The 15498-nt window shown below is 41.2% G+C and overlaps 1 protein-coding gene across 2 annotated transcripts; it reads left to right on the forward strand.

The window, feature by feature from the left end:
* The first annotated feature begins 4799 nt into the window (after window positions 1-4799).
* Window positions 4800-15498, forward strand: syn1 (synapsin I). Of its 2 annotated transcripts, none has more exons than XM_020094071.2 (14): window positions 4800-5065; window positions 5304-5773; window positions 6624-6681; window positions 7883-7974; window positions 8109-8265; window positions 8357-8446; window positions 8981-9043; window positions 9138-9280; window positions 9406-9480; window positions 9562-9664; window positions 9758-9907; window positions 10641-10710; window positions 10823-11354; window positions 12275-15498. In XM_020094071.2, the coding sequence occupies exons 2-14, from the start codon at window positions 5445-5447 to the stop codon at window positions 12408-12410; spliced, it is 1998 nt and encodes a 665-aa protein (XP_019949630.1). In that variant the 5' UTR covers window positions 4800-5065; window positions 5304-5444; the 3' UTR covers window positions 12411-15498. The 2 variants fall into 2 exon arrangements, with proteins under 2 accessions (XP_019949630.1, XP_019949631.2); XM_020094072.2 differs by having other exon boundaries at window positions 4801-5065; window positions 12313-15498.

A 15498-nucleotide genomic window follows, 5' to 3' on the forward strand; every position in this document is an offset into this window, starting at 1 on the left:
GAGGCTGGCTCTGAGCTCAGCCAGGTAAAGTCTCAGGTGAGTGCAGATTGGTGCAGTGGTTTCCCTGTGACCACTTCCCTGCACTCAGATTGGCTTCCATGGGAGCCAATCAAAACTCCCAGAATTCCCCCGTGTTGTTGTTGTCCTGCAAACTGGAATGTGCTCAGGTACAGGTAGGCCTGTGTGTGTGTGTCAAATGGAAAGTGGGGTCAGAGAATTCACAGTGTGGTTGTGGAAGCTTTTGCTTTCATCAATATATTATTCTGTAGTAGATATGATTTAAAAAAACACACAGGTGTAATTTAAAGTGAATTTTTATTTTTTTGGAGTGTTTTAAAGTGTTCCTTTTGTTTCCCTCCATGCTCCCAGCACCTATCCCCCTCCCCTCCCCTCCTCTCCCTCCTGATCATGCAATCTCACCAAACTGCATTTTTTCGAGCTGCTTAGCCCACCGGAGCTCCAGTCATTCCTCTGACCTGCCCGTACACGCACGCAGCTGCACTGTGCAGACTGCCTTGCCAGTAATCCAAGGGCTTTTGTTGATGGCCAGACAAAGACTCCTAAGTCCTGAAAAACGCTGCTGCCATGAGAACAATCTCTCCTGAGCATACCGAGGAGTCTGTCCTCAGAGGCCGCAGATTCAGGTCCTCTGTGACACTGGCACTGCTGAACATGTCATGGAGAGTTTTCAGATACATTGGTACAGTGGAAATCAAGAGAAATGATCCCCTGTGCTGCTCTAATGTCATCAAACATTAAAACCCCGTCTTAAAACGTTACTTTTTATGAAAGCTTTCAGTAATTATTGGCATAGGATCTTATTTACTCGAACTATTTCTTTATTTTTATAATTCCATTCCATTTTATTGTTGTATTTTCTATGATTATGTTCCATTGTTTCTTTGTCATTGTTTTTTCATTGTAAATTGTTAAGAATAGTGTAGTATGACTTAATCAGTTTAGATAATTTTAACTTCATATATAATATACTTTAGTAGCTTTCAGAGATGTTAAGTTTAGTGATAAGTACATTTTGCTCGATACAACATGTGAGTTGTACTTGACTTGTTGATATTACAGCAGTAACATTTACATAAAAAGTACATGTCCAAATTGTTATCATCAAGTGAATCAGACAGGTTATTTATTTCAGTGTAACAGAAGACACCTTTATTTTGTATACTGTTACGGTATATAATGGGTGTATACTGGGTATTTTAATGTTATTTATTTGACTGTTTTTGGCTGTTTAATACTGACTGACCAACACTCGTGCTTATTGTCTTGACGGGGAAGAATTCTGGCTCATAAATTATGAGTGCTGTGCTTAATTTAAGCTCAACACTGCCTCCCTAAGCCCTTCACTGTAATAGCAAAGCTATTACATATGCTACTGTATATGGATAAATGGTTTTGTATTTGTATAGTGCTTTTCTAGTCTTGATGACCACTCAAAGCACTCAACACTACAGTTTGCCATTCACACACATTCATACAGTGCATCTATTAGCAGCACTTTTTTTGTTCTATGGGGAAATTCGGCATGCAGATGGGAAGACTGGGGATCGAACTGCTGGAGGACGCCCACTCTACCCCTCAGCTACTTCTCTTAAGAAACATGTTTTCTCAATGACAGTTTCCATTCATTGTCAACATTTTAAAATGTGAAGAATCTGGTCGTAAAATGAATGGAATCCGTGAATGTGTCCGACCAAGATTTTCTAGTTTTGTAGCATTTTACTGTCCACAATTTGCCTGAACGTCAAACAAGGATGTGATTTTGTCTGGTTACTTTGTTAACTATTACGTTGCTAAAAAAAACAAATTACATTTTCAACTCACTTTAAAAAGACAGATGATTGTGATTACACTGAAACACATTTTACTTTGAATAGCCATAATTGTATAATTTCATATTTGCATATTTTCATATTTCTATACAACTGGTACAGTTGTTTTCAACACACAGTGACTAGTACTATTCTCTAAACCAAATCCACAACTGACTGGCTTTACTCCCATTTTATATAAGAAAGTGTATGTTGGTAGTTGTCTCTGTAGTAGAAGACGTGTATGAACTGCCACCATGAATAAGTCAGCAGCTCAAACTGAACATTGATATTCAGCTACAAACATTTACAAAAAGAAAACCCAGTGAATGTAACCCTGATTAATGTAACCGTGGCAGTAACTATCCTGCATTATTAATTAGATACCAGCAGCTGGTCAATCATAAATCATATTTTATTTTCTCAGGCAGAAAAAGGTCATGCAATATATTAATTGTGTCATAAAGAAGTATTCAGTGTATTCATGTATTTGTCCATGTAATTGTTTGATTGTACATATATGTATGTGTGTGTTTGTGTCATTCCTCCTCTGCTCTGATTATGTTCTTGTCTGTAAACCTAACATCCTCTCTGTCCTTTTATTGACTCTGTTAATCTCAGTTTCTGTATTTTACTTTTAAAATTAATTATAGGCCTCATATATCCTCCATTTATGTATTTTACTCTGTCTCTTCATCCCTCACTCTTTCAGTTAATCTCTCCATCTCTAAGCTTATTAATTATTATGTTACTGGCTTATTGAGCAATGTTGGACACCTCAGCTCCAGTCTGTTTATTACCTGTTCTCACAGTTTCGCATGAACATCATGTGACTGGAATTACATGACTTCATGGGGGTGATGTCACAGAAAGGGGCGGGCAAGTGTAGTGTGATTCTGATTGTTATGAATTTATGTTTGTGATGTATTCAAGCAACAATATATGCACTGAGTTGTTTAAAATGTGTTTTTTAGTTTTCCCAATTTATCAAACATGATTGATAATCTGTTATTGAATTGTTGTTGATTTAAAAGAAAAAGTGCTACACCTTTAATAGAAAGTTTTAAATGGATATTATACTTTCTTTATTTATCATGTAAAAATGCTTTTACATGATGATATGACTTTATGACATTTCTATAAATAATATACATTTCTTAGTTATTTTTTCACAATGCTTTTATAGAAATGTATAATATTGAGCGTGCATAAAGCATAAAGCGAGGTGATTTAGGCTTTTTGAAAACCTAATACAAGTGTCCCACATTACAAAGTGACCTGTCCCAGATTGTCAAATTCAGGCAGAATGTTCTTTTTTGGCACAAAGAACACTGAAAGCTGATTATGATATCTCTATTCTTTCTTGGTGTGGTTAGACAACACCTGAAGGAGTACAGAGAGATATAATATGTTAATCTACTGTATAAACATATTATAAGTCGTAGAAGTCAATATTTACTTCAGAATATTAACCAATTCCTCTTTATTCACCTCCAGGCTGTGATTCTGAGTGTTCTGTATCAATGCTGATCCGTTTCCCACATCAGGTCTTTTGGTGTTTTTCCAAAAATATTATGCACAGCAGTGTTGATAACTTTTTTCCTATTAAAGATTTTAAAATGAGGCCAATGGAAGACACTGTATGCATCTTAATAAATCCAGCAATCTCATTTCACTGATAAATTCATTTTAAAAAGGAAAGAAAAAAGAAAAAAACATCTTACAAAGAAGGATGTGTGTGTGTGTGTGTGTGTGTGTGTGTGTGTGTGTGTGTGTGTGTGTGTGTGTGTGTGTGTGTGTGTGTGTGTGTGTGTGTGTCCATAATGAAAACAGCTCAGTTACTGTCAGTGGTGTTTCCAGGGGGAGCCGGAGCCCCCCAGGGGGTCCATGTTGATCTGTGTCTCTGCAGGGTCGTACATCACCAGCAGATGGCGCAGGCCACACAGTCTGTCTTGCTGGAGGGTATCACTGCTGAGAGACAAACAGGATTATTGGACACAACAGGGTGCAGCATCACATCAACACTCATGAGCAGACCTGAGGAGTCCACAGCAGGCTGATGTCTGACAGAGAGCACCGCCTCTGTCCCCCTGCTCTCATCAGCACCACCCTCATATCCTCACATCCCAACACGGAGCTGCGTCAAGCCACAGACACACACTGGGCAGCACAGGAAGTCAGCCGCGTGTCCTCAGATGGCCTGCATCACAATAAAAGTGGCAGACTATCGGAGGTCTTTGAGATTCTTTGATTCAGTGCTGGAGCTTATTTTCATTTCAGGTGATCAGTTTATTGTTTTGTTTTTATAAATATATATAATTAAAGGAGTAGAATAACGTAAAAATGTTGATAAGAAGAAAAAGAAATGCTAACATTAATCACCATTACCAAGATTACAGATGTAAAAATTTTGCCAAACATGTACAAACCTGAGTATTCAATTTGAAATGGTTATGAAAGAGACACAAACCACAAATATGCACATTTTAGAAACTGGGTCCAGCAATTTGGAAATGATACTTTACATCTGATTTGAAAACACATCATCGAGGATAGAATATAAAGGGGATACAGATTCAAGTGCTCTGTGCTAATAATGGTGACAATAATAATAATATGGATATTGCATGGATAATAATATGAACTTTATGTATATAGCACCCTTTATAACAGTGTTAGACTGAAGGAATAATAAGAATAAACAATGGAACATGATCAGACAAAATAGAAGAATAAAATGGAATTACATTATGAATAGATACATATGATTAGTTGGTGTAAATGAGAAACAAACCAACACTATTACTAATGCTATTGAACCAAACCACTAATGTTACTACTACTAATAATGATAATAACAGTAAGAATAACAACAATAGCAATAAGAACACACAGACTCCCTCATCCTAATGAAGGTGTGTTTATTTTGAAAGCACCGTGGGGAAGTGCTGCCTCACTCCTCTGTCTTCAGTGCGGTGTGATGCGGGCTGCGCTCCCTCAGGATGACTGGGAGTGACGCAGGGCGGACGGAAAAAACCGGGGCTTGAGGGGGAAGGACAGGGCGGTGATGCAGGAGGGAGTGTAGCGTTGATTTCACAGGTTCAAGCCCGATGCACGAGGACATGACACCCACCCGTACACAGGCTGCCCTGTGACTGACAGACTGTAACAATCATAGTGATACTGAGGAGACATCAGCTCATCCTTGGGGAGGATCGGTGTGGATACACTCCCAGGTAGGCTCCAGCATCATGACCACATTCTGCATGTCAGGGTTGTGTTGCAGGTGGGTTCACAGCTCAATGTGTAAATGGATGATCTCATTCAGGTTAGTGAAGTGGAGTCAATCTTCAGGGTGGCTTCCTGTGCGTCCTCATGTTCTTTAATCTATACGGGCTATGAGCAGTCACGATTTCTTCCTCCAGTGATCTGATCCCACATCTGCTGCAGGTTGATCACTGTGTTTCTCTGCAGGTGACGTTGCTCCCGGTTTCTGTTCATGGCCAAGTAGCCTCGTCATCCCATTTTCTCCCCGAACACCCAAGTTGCAAGACTCATTCAGTGGGAGCATATTTCGGACCCATCCCTCCGTCATTTTAACGAGCCTCCATCATCATGAACTACCTACGCCGTCGACTCTCGGACAGCAATTTCATGTCCAACCTGCCCAATGGCTACATGAGCGATCTCCAGCGGCCCGACCCGCCGCAGCAGAGCCCCGCAGTGTCGCCCGGGCCGTCGGAGAGGCGTCAGTCCACCACCGGCAGCCCGCAGCCTCAGCAGCAGTCTGCAGGTGGAGGCGCTGGCTTCTTCTCCTCCATATCCAACGCTGTCAAACAGACCACAGCTGCCGCGGCCGCCACCTTATCCGAGGCTGCGGACCGGGCAGGGGTCTCCAGCAGCGCCAAGATCCTCCTGGTCATCGATGACCAGCAGACCGACTGGTAAGAGCAACATGCAGGTGCCATCGTCTAGACAGAGATGTGTGCCAGTGGCCCTTACATGCAGAAGGTCATATGACTCACCCTTGTGCCGTGGGACACATCACGTGTAGCAGCTCCATGCCCACATCACAAACACCTTGCAGGCAGAGAGGTATCTGTGCGTCTTGTGCCATGGCTAAGGCGCAACACACAGTGAGGGCAGAGAAGCCATTTTCATTCGACGATCATCTTGTGACGAATTCCCTCCTGCACCCTGCCATTTATGCTTAAATTATGGCACCGCACTATACCACCATGATGATGATGCAGGTATTTTCAAATCAAGGGCTAATTCTGCAGGAGAACATGCATCTTAGTTGAGCCTCTCCACATCGTGCATGCTCATTGCAGCACAAGTAATAAAACACATCACTGCAGATATGTGCACCATCACATCAACTCTGTCACATCAGGCAGAAGAGGAGGGTATTGACTCTTCATAGGGTGCACTAAAGTGTAGGGGAAGGTCTATGTGTCCTTACATGTCTAGTTCATATCCTCATGCTCCATGCAGGTAGATGATAATAATGTCACATCTAGGGTTATTTTGGTGTTTTGCATTAGCAGCAGTTCAGTTAACAGAAGCAGAGAGCCACACACTGATACAGGAAAAGAGGATTTTGTTCCTCTGATGTCAGCTCATTTCATGTATTTGGCGTCACATCTGTATTGGCCAGGAATAGCTGCAAATAGTTTTTGAAAGCTTTGCAAATGCTGGAGGAAATGTCAGCTGTCAGTCACAGGAGGAGAAGTGTGCAAAGCTTTTATTTCTGGATAAAAAGAACAAGTGGATTCCTTGTTTCACATTCAGGGTGAAGATCTTCAGAGGAAGAAAGATCCACGGGGAATTCGACATCAAGGTGGAACAGGTGGGTTTCACATAAGGAACTTTTAGTTTTGTTCTGTATGGTTTTTCTTTACTCCCTATGCAGGCACACAGCCAGCCCTGTGAGCCTTGTGACTATACTGTGAACACCAGTTGGACCACTGTTACATCATTCTTTCATAAGAAATTAGTATTTCAGACTTTCTGGAAACTAAAACCATCATGGTGGATGGTTTATTCCCCTCTAGTCATTATTATCTCTAAAACCATTAGTGGCTATAAATTTTCAATGCAAAGCGTACCTCTGGCCACATTATTCATCCTCTCCTTCCCTTTTATCCTTTCACATCTTTATTTTCTGCAGCAGTGTCACTGCTAAGTCATTTGGAAAATCATTTTGTTTTAGACGCACTGATCAACTATTGGCTTGATACTAGTGTAAAATGATTCATGGTTTCTTCGATAGCCGGCACAATAAATCATCCAGTACAGTGGGAGCTGTTACTATGAGCCATCACAATGATAGATGTCCCAGTTCACTAATGTGTGAGTATTGACAGGAGAGTGGACTCTTGCAGTCTTTTCCACACTGACATGCTCCGTTTTGACATGTGATAAAGAAACAGATTTTGTCTGTCAGATGCCTCCACAGTCACTATGAGGGATTACATTTTTTAATCTTAGGTAAATGAGTTCATTGTGTAGCCAACTGTGATAATTGATGTACATTTGTGCATGGTGATGTCCTTATAAGAATATGTGTGTATCCACCCAGCAGCACCTTCAGAGCAGAGGAGACCATGGAATATAAAAAAACGTATTCTGTGTTTGTTCTTCTACATGTTGCTCTGCCTTGTCATGATTGACCCTGTAGCCTCTCTTCAGGATGAACACACTTCAGATATAGAAAAATATGGCGGCGTGCTCGGACGCAGCGAGTCTCTCAAATAGAGTCAAAAACTGTTATTTAACCTAAACTCTATAAACATGATATATTGACATATATACTAACATCATTTTCAAATGCAATATTCATATTGTGCAATTACTAATAGTTATCTACTGAAAAATATATAATTCTCAGATTTATTGGTTGTGTCATTTGTCGAACTTAAACTTAAACTGCTTTCTATTCTATTCTATTCAAGTCTGTAAGCAGTAATCTATTGCACTCCTGCTCTGATGGTGACCACAGTGGTTTTTATGCTGTTTGTTGTGGACTGACTTGATTCTTGTCCTTTCAGGCTGAATTCTCTGAAATCAGTCTGGTGGCGAATTCTACAGGCGGCTACAATGTGGACATCGATGCAATCAGGAACGGACATAAGGTTACTAAGTAAGTAACATGTGAAAAGAGTTTGATTATTTGCAGTTGCAGCTATAGGGAGATACAATTTGGACATGCACCTAATTACCAAACAGTTGTCTCTTACTGTGCGGTGTAATATTTGCTGATGGTCTCTGTCTCAGGTCCTTTAAGCCAGACTTCGTGCTGATCAGACAGCACGCCTTCAGCATGGACAAGAACGGAGATCACCGTAACATAGTGATCGGCCTGCAGTACGCTGGACTGCCTAGTGTTAACTCTTTGCACTCTGTCTACAATTTCTGTGACAAACCGTGGGTGGTAAGTCTCATTTAAAGTGTTAATTCATGAGAAACTTTATTGTTCACACAGACTTATAATGCTGAATCTTGAGCTTTTGTTTCCATTTCAGTTTGCTCAGATGTCTAGACTCTACAAGCAGCTAGGCCCAGAGGAGTTCCCACTGATTGAGCAGGTTTACTATCCAAACCACAAGGAAATGGTGAGTTGGTTGCCCCCCCCCCCCCCCCCCCCCCCCCCATCTCCTCCCTCTTCCCACTTGCCCTGATGGGTATGTCTTCATGGTAAACAACCCTTAAAGAGACATACACACTGACAGGTCATCCCTCTCCACCGGTCACATGTTTGGAGGGTAATTCACTTCCTTGTCAATATTCAATCTCATCCAGCAGCTGAGACCAATCTAATTTCCTGGGGAGTGTCTTGTTGTTGTCGTTCTGGGTAAAGGCAGAGTTTTTGATCATTTGAGTGCCAGATCAGTGTCAGTGCAATTATAGGGAGACTTGCAGTAGAGCAGTCGCCTCCTCCCCCTGCAGTCACAGGCTGGCAGCACTGGGCTGGCTTTCAAGCCATCAATATGAGTCAGGATTCCCTGCAGATACAGAGGATGGGTGCTACTGAATATTTAATTTCTCTTTAATTGAAATGGATTAAATATTGTCATTTTAATCATTAGAGAACCACCATAAATGTAATTTATGAGAAATCTGAATATGTGATAATGCTCCTGTTACAGATCACCTCCCCTCACTTCCCTGTAGTAGTAAAGATGGGCCATGCTCACTCAGGAATGGGAAAGGTAATGCTGAAAACCCAGAGTATTTACTCATTTCACTGTGAACGCCATGTTTTTGGGTCTAATGTGTGTCATCATGTTTATACCTTGACTCCAGGTGAAAGTGGACAATCAATATGATTTTCAAGATATTGCCAGTGTTGTGGCACTGACCAAGACTTATGCCACATCTGAGCCTTTTATTGATGCAAAGTATGACGTCCGCATTCAGAAGATTGGAAACAATTACAAGGCTTACATGTGAGTGAAATCAGGGTTCTGCTAAATTAACTCCACCAAATGTGATTGCAAAAACCTCCACAGCACACTAGTATATCGTATGAGATGTTAGAATATGTTAAGTAAGTGTTTATTCTTATCAACAGGAGAACATCTATTTCTGGCAACTGGAAAACCAACACTGGCTCATCTATGCTCGAGCAGGTGGCCATGTCTGACAAGTAAGAGCACATAAATGAAGATGAAATGAAATCATAAGTGATGTGTCTCTCTGTACTATTATAGCTGTTTGATAATTACAGGTACAGAATGTGGGTGGACTCTTGTGCCGACATCTTCGGAGGGTTGGATATCTGTGCTGTGGAGGCTCTACATGGCAAAGACGGCAAGGACTACATTATAGAGGTACCAGAAGGCAGTGTGATGATACCATGGGAATATGTGTCCTTGATCGTGAGGTAAACCCGTTAAGCCCATCGTGTGTTTTCTCTTTTTAAGGTTGATGACTGTTCCATGCCGCTGATTGGGGACCAACAGGATGAAGATCGTGTTCAGATTGCAGAACTGGTGGTCTCTCAGATGAACCAGACTGTTCCACGCACTTCCAGCTCTTCCACCGTCCGTGCCTCTGCAGGACAACCAGCACAGGTGCTCAGACACTCCTTTCTTGCTCCAGTGATCTTTCTAAATTTCCCCCACTTTTATCACTTTTATTTGCCAAATCAGGTCTGTTCTTATTCAGGGTGCACACTTTCATGCATAGTCTCGTGGCAGAGCAGTCCATTGCTGGAACCATTGCAAAACAAAAATTTGTGAAGAAATGTCACAAATGTGTCACACATTGCATTTCTGTTCAACACTATTTTACTGTCAGGTGCAGGGAGTGAGCTGACAAGTTTTATACTGATGTAGCAGACAAACAGATTCGAGGATAGATGTCAGGGTTAATAAATACATATAATCGAGTGTCATCAGCATGGAGACTTATTTCATACTTCAGGTAATACTATGGGTAATATAACCAGGAGACATAAAATATCATAAAACAGAACAGTCATTGGCCAAGCACTGATCCCTGGGGCTATCCAGGCTTAATACTAGAGAGCCCTGACATAGTCTGATATAATGTGACAATTGACCAGAGGGGCCAGAAGCAGTCAAACATCCTGTGCAGGAATTATTTAGCACTCCTGCAACGTTGTATAAACTAGAATATATTGTTAGGATTTCTAGACGTCGAGCATCTGCTGGCAGAGCTCACATTTCTCACCATATTAAGACAGTTAAGAGAAAAGATTTTCACATTCTATTTTCAGAATGTGATTTTTTTTTTAATTCTTTTTACTTTGATCACAATTTTTTTTTGTGGTGTCATTTGTAGAAAGCAGTGTCTCCTCAGCCTGTCTCTCAGCCAAGAGTACCACAGACTCAGCAGCGGCCCTCACCTCAGGGTAAGAAAAGATTTATTTTTGTTGAAAGATGAATTGTTTTTTATTTGCAGGTGTTTGTAATGATATTAGAAAAGTAATTGATTGTGATTGCTGCTCCTTTTGTACTGCTTAGGTGGTCCACAGCAAAGTCCCCCATCTCAGCAGCGCCCACAGCCTCAAGGTCAACCACCTGCACAGGCCCAGCAGTCTGCTACCAGCCCTGCTGCAGGTGAACCCGGTGCCCAGGGTAAGGCTCATCAAGGACCTGCAGCACAGCCAAGGCCACAAGGTCAGGGAGCTCCTCCAGGTCAGAGACCTTCCTCTGGTCAGGGCTCTCCTCAGCGAAGCCAGGGAGGTTCCCCTCAAACTCAGAGGCAACAGTCTGCCTCCCAGCAGAAACCACCTGCAGGAGCCCCTGGCCAGAAACCTCCAGGTGGCCAACCCCAACAGAGGCCTGCCCAGCCGCCTAGGCAGCAGTCACAGGGGGGGGCACAGAGGCCTCACGGTCAGCAAGGTCGCCCTGGAGCACCCACCACCCAGCAGCCTCGACCTGCTGCTCCAGGCCAGGGGGCCCCAGGAGGACGACCTCCACTGCAGCAAAAGCCTCAGCCTCCACAGAAACCCAGCCAGGACAACCAGGCAATGGGCGGCTCCCCACAACTAAAGTAAGTAAAGGTGTATGATAAATAACTTTAATCAGTTTTCTCTCATTTTTCATGAAGTGACCTGTACAGCTGACCTGGACAGAAGATCCCGTCTTACATTTTGCCTGCACTCAGATAGAGTTTGCATGCCACATGGGAAATCTATTCATTCTCTTTATTGACAGTTGATCCACCTGAATGTGCATGATGTATGGATTCTTACATTTTTCAATCCGTCAACAGCATTTTCACAAAACACAACATTTCAGATTGTCTGGAGAGACTGTGACAAGTTAGAACAACAAGAGGACTTGGTTTGTAGTTGCTCAGAAACATAATGATTCTATTACTTCTGTAGCAATTAACATTCTTTAACACAGATGTCCATATTCTATACATCTCTATATCAATTTTCTTATAGCAGGCATACACACACACACACTATATATATATATATATATATATGGAATTTTGTTTATATTTGCCTGATGAATAATGCAACTGCAACTGTACAGATCTATGTTGGACTGTATAAATAATTAAAATGATTGCTTCTATGTGAGTGGTCAATATTCCAGTTGATGGTCTTCATGAATAATTTACAGATAATCCTGATTTTGGATTAAATTGATGAAATGGCATTTTACACTCTCTTGAAATAGAGACTGAACATAATCATCAGTCGCTGATCAAAAAAACAAACATGCATCACTTTGCATCCAGAAAAGTCATTCACTATTCATATCATATCAAAGCTATGTTGAAATGATAAGGTGATACTGAATGACCGCAGAGGAGGAATGCGCTTTAAGCATCTTTTATCGATCCTTTCCTCTCCTGTCCCTCTCTCTGTATTGCCATGCACCAGTCTTTTCATTCCATGGGTTTGCTGCATGACTTTAATAGCCCTCTCCTCTATTGCCATTTTCCTCTCTTTATAGCAAGTCCCAGTCTCTTACCAATACCTTCAACATTCCAGAAACCCCAGCGCCACGAGCCAGCCTTAGCCAGGACGAGGTGAAGGCCGAAACCATACGCAACCTGCGCAAATCCTTTGCCAGTCTCTTCTCAGACTGAGACGGCATAAGCCCCCACCCCTCCACCCCTCTTCCTTCTGTCAGAAAGATGGACAGGCAAACTGAAGGACAGATACCTTCTCCCCCCCAAACCAACAAGGAGCAACAGGAAGTCGCCTCCGATTCATGTATATTGACCCTGATGTGAAAGTGTACACACACGACACTAACTGCCTAAAATAGTTCAGATATTTTAAAAGGAACACAAAGTAGAATACAGAGTCAATTTAGGCACTGACGTCACAAACATTCCTCGCTTCGCGTCACGCTTAATTAACTCATCGTTCTGTCAGACAAACTGTGTGTGCGCACACACACACACATACAGACACACACTCACACCACCACACATAAGCCTGTATATGCATGAGAACACGCACAAGAATAAAAATCAACACAATGCTGCTCCCTATTGCTTGTCAATGCTGTATAGTCATTGTGATCTTTACGTTCGAATTTTGGTCGGACTACTTAACAACCAAATCAATTTAAGGACTGTACAAAAGCTGTTGGGGTGGGGAGGTTTGCTAGATCTTGTAAACATGATAAAACTTTTTTTTCGAAAGAGCTGCTTAATAAACTGTAATTATAGCCACATAATAGAATGAGTGACAGCTCTGGGCTGAGGGGATTGTGCATCCCAGCCATGTCCTCTACATATAATTAGATCCACCTTCATCACACACGTGAAAAAAGCAAATTTCTGATGTAAAAATAGAATCTCCTTTTACTTTCCACACAAATCACACAATATAGAATATGTTCTAAATAAAAAAATACAAGCATGGAGTAAGAACAATAATAAATATAATGAATAAATAATTAAATAAATAAGTATTTATTTAAATATAATTAAATACTTTTCCTTTCACAAAAAATCTAAATTACAACCCCTGCTTTTCTGACCCCCTTGCCCCTAATAACTTTTGTACAGTCCCTACAGCTGCACTGTCCCGCATAGACTGTCCTGTGTTCGGTAATGCTTGATCTGTTAGAGCTGTTGGCTGCTCACGGTGATGTCTTAGCTGCATGTCAACAGCAATGGTTGCGTTTCCCCACCCCTTACACTGGCGCTTGTAACTGTGTCGTCACATGTAGTTGAATTGGTTAGTAAAGTAGCCTGTAGTACTTGTTGTGAGAGTGTTGTTGCTGCCACTCCTTCCTGTTTTGTTTCCCCCCAACTTTCAGCATGCCTTACATGGACAAGAACGTCAGATCAAATGGAGCTGTCTCAGGGATGTCCAATTGATTGTGACACTTCTGTGTGGGTGAGGGTCTTCCATTACAGTTTCATTGTGGCTGTTAACCCATAATGAAGGAAAAAGCATGCATCTTAATGAGGTCGAAAGTTTTTATTGTTTCAAATGTATTTGCACACAGAGTATACTGCAACATTATACTTGAATAGAGTGATGCAGACTGATGAGGTCTATAGATTCAGGTTTACTCATCTGCCACTTGACAAAGCAACAGCTCACTGTTTCCACACTGGGGTGCTGCTGTGTGTGTGACAGGTGTGGTACGGTAGGATACGCCATAGGCAGAGTTGGCAATGGTTCAGGTAGATTTAGTGATTTTAGTGAAGACTATTTACAGTTTAATTTCATATTCCCTTGAATTCAAAGCAATGTTACGAGAGAAACTAATGGCTGCACCCAGCTATTACATTTAAATGATGCACAGTAAGTTAGTGAGGTTGATGTCAGGGTTTAGCAGTCAGTCAGTGCATTGTGATTTTGCACTGAATTAACTCCAACTCTGAATATGTGTCATGCAGTGCAGCAGAGCTGCTGCCATACATGCCCCTCTGTCAGACCACAACCCAAAGTATATGCTAAGCCAAGGAATGTCACATGTTTTATTGCAGCTAATCTCTATACAATAACGAAAAAATGATGCAAACATAAAGGAATGTCAAGTGTGAGATGCACCTCTGCAGCACATTGAGCATTTCCTGTCACCCCTTCTTTGCACTGACAAGTCTTTCTTTGATCATTATTCTGAAAATCTGAGCTGAAATACGCCTCAGTTTCCAGGCACTGAAAATGTCTTCCACAAGAAGTTCTTTTCATGCAAATGTTGATGTAGTATGGCAATATCAAGCTTTATAGAGAAGACCCAATAGCCAAAAGAATAGAGAAGTCCTGGTTCCCCTGCAGATTCTCTGTGCTGCCTGTGTTCATCGTCAGGCTATCTGTGTAGCCACAGTGACCCCTTGTGCTCAATGGTGAATGTGTGAATGTTGTTCTGTAACTGGTGAAACCAAATCGATGTGTTGTACAGAGCTCAGAGTGATGCAGACTGTCTCCTCCATCCCCTGCTGCTACTCGTGCTTGTTGATATATGTGTCTCTAAACTTTCGTTTTCAAGATTTGTGCATTTTTGTTTCGATTATCTTGGACATGCTTCAATGAGGCAAGACTGTGGATTAAAGCAGAAGTAATTTAGGGATTCATTTTTGGAATTTTACGGAGACTAGGTGTCAGTACATGATTGTCAGAGCTCACCGCCAGGAGCAGCCTTGTGTAACTGTTAACACTGAGTGTGTTATTTATGAAAATGAGCCATCAGAATTAGCATGGATGGTTTACTTTGAAAAATGTCATGCTGTTACTCAGAGTGCTCTTGGCCATACTAAGAAGCAACTGCCTGAGATTGATGAACAGCGACTGAAATGCAAGAAGAATAGTTTATTGTATTTATGTTTTTGATATTCACAATTGTTTTCTTTCTAAATGTGTACATTATTCATGGTGGATATATTTGACTGTGAATGTAATCTTTTTTGTTACAGCTAGTTTTATTGTTTTCTAACTGCATATAATCATTGTGAAAAGATGAAATCCGTACAAATTTGAACTGATTGTCGATTGATGCCTGCCAGAGTTAAAAATTATAAATGTAAGTGCAAAAATCAAAAGGCTGAGGTTGTTGTGAATTAAAAAAAAAAAGCATAATGTAAATCATGGTGGATTATTGAATTAAGTGTAAAAGAATATTTGATGTTATATGCAATGTAGCTATATCAAGTGAAAATGAGTATGTTCTTAAAACATGCACATGTCTAATAAAGTCTATAAACAAGTTAA

The sequence above is a fragment of the Paralichthys olivaceus genome, chromosome 4 (genome assembly GCF_024713975.1).
Source record: "Paralichthys olivaceus isolate ysfri-2021 chromosome 4, ASM2471397v2, whole genome shotgun sequence".
In the NCBI taxonomy this organism is placed as follows: Eukaryota; Metazoa; Chordata; class Actinopteri; order Pleuronectiformes; family Paralichthyidae; genus Paralichthys; species Paralichthys olivaceus.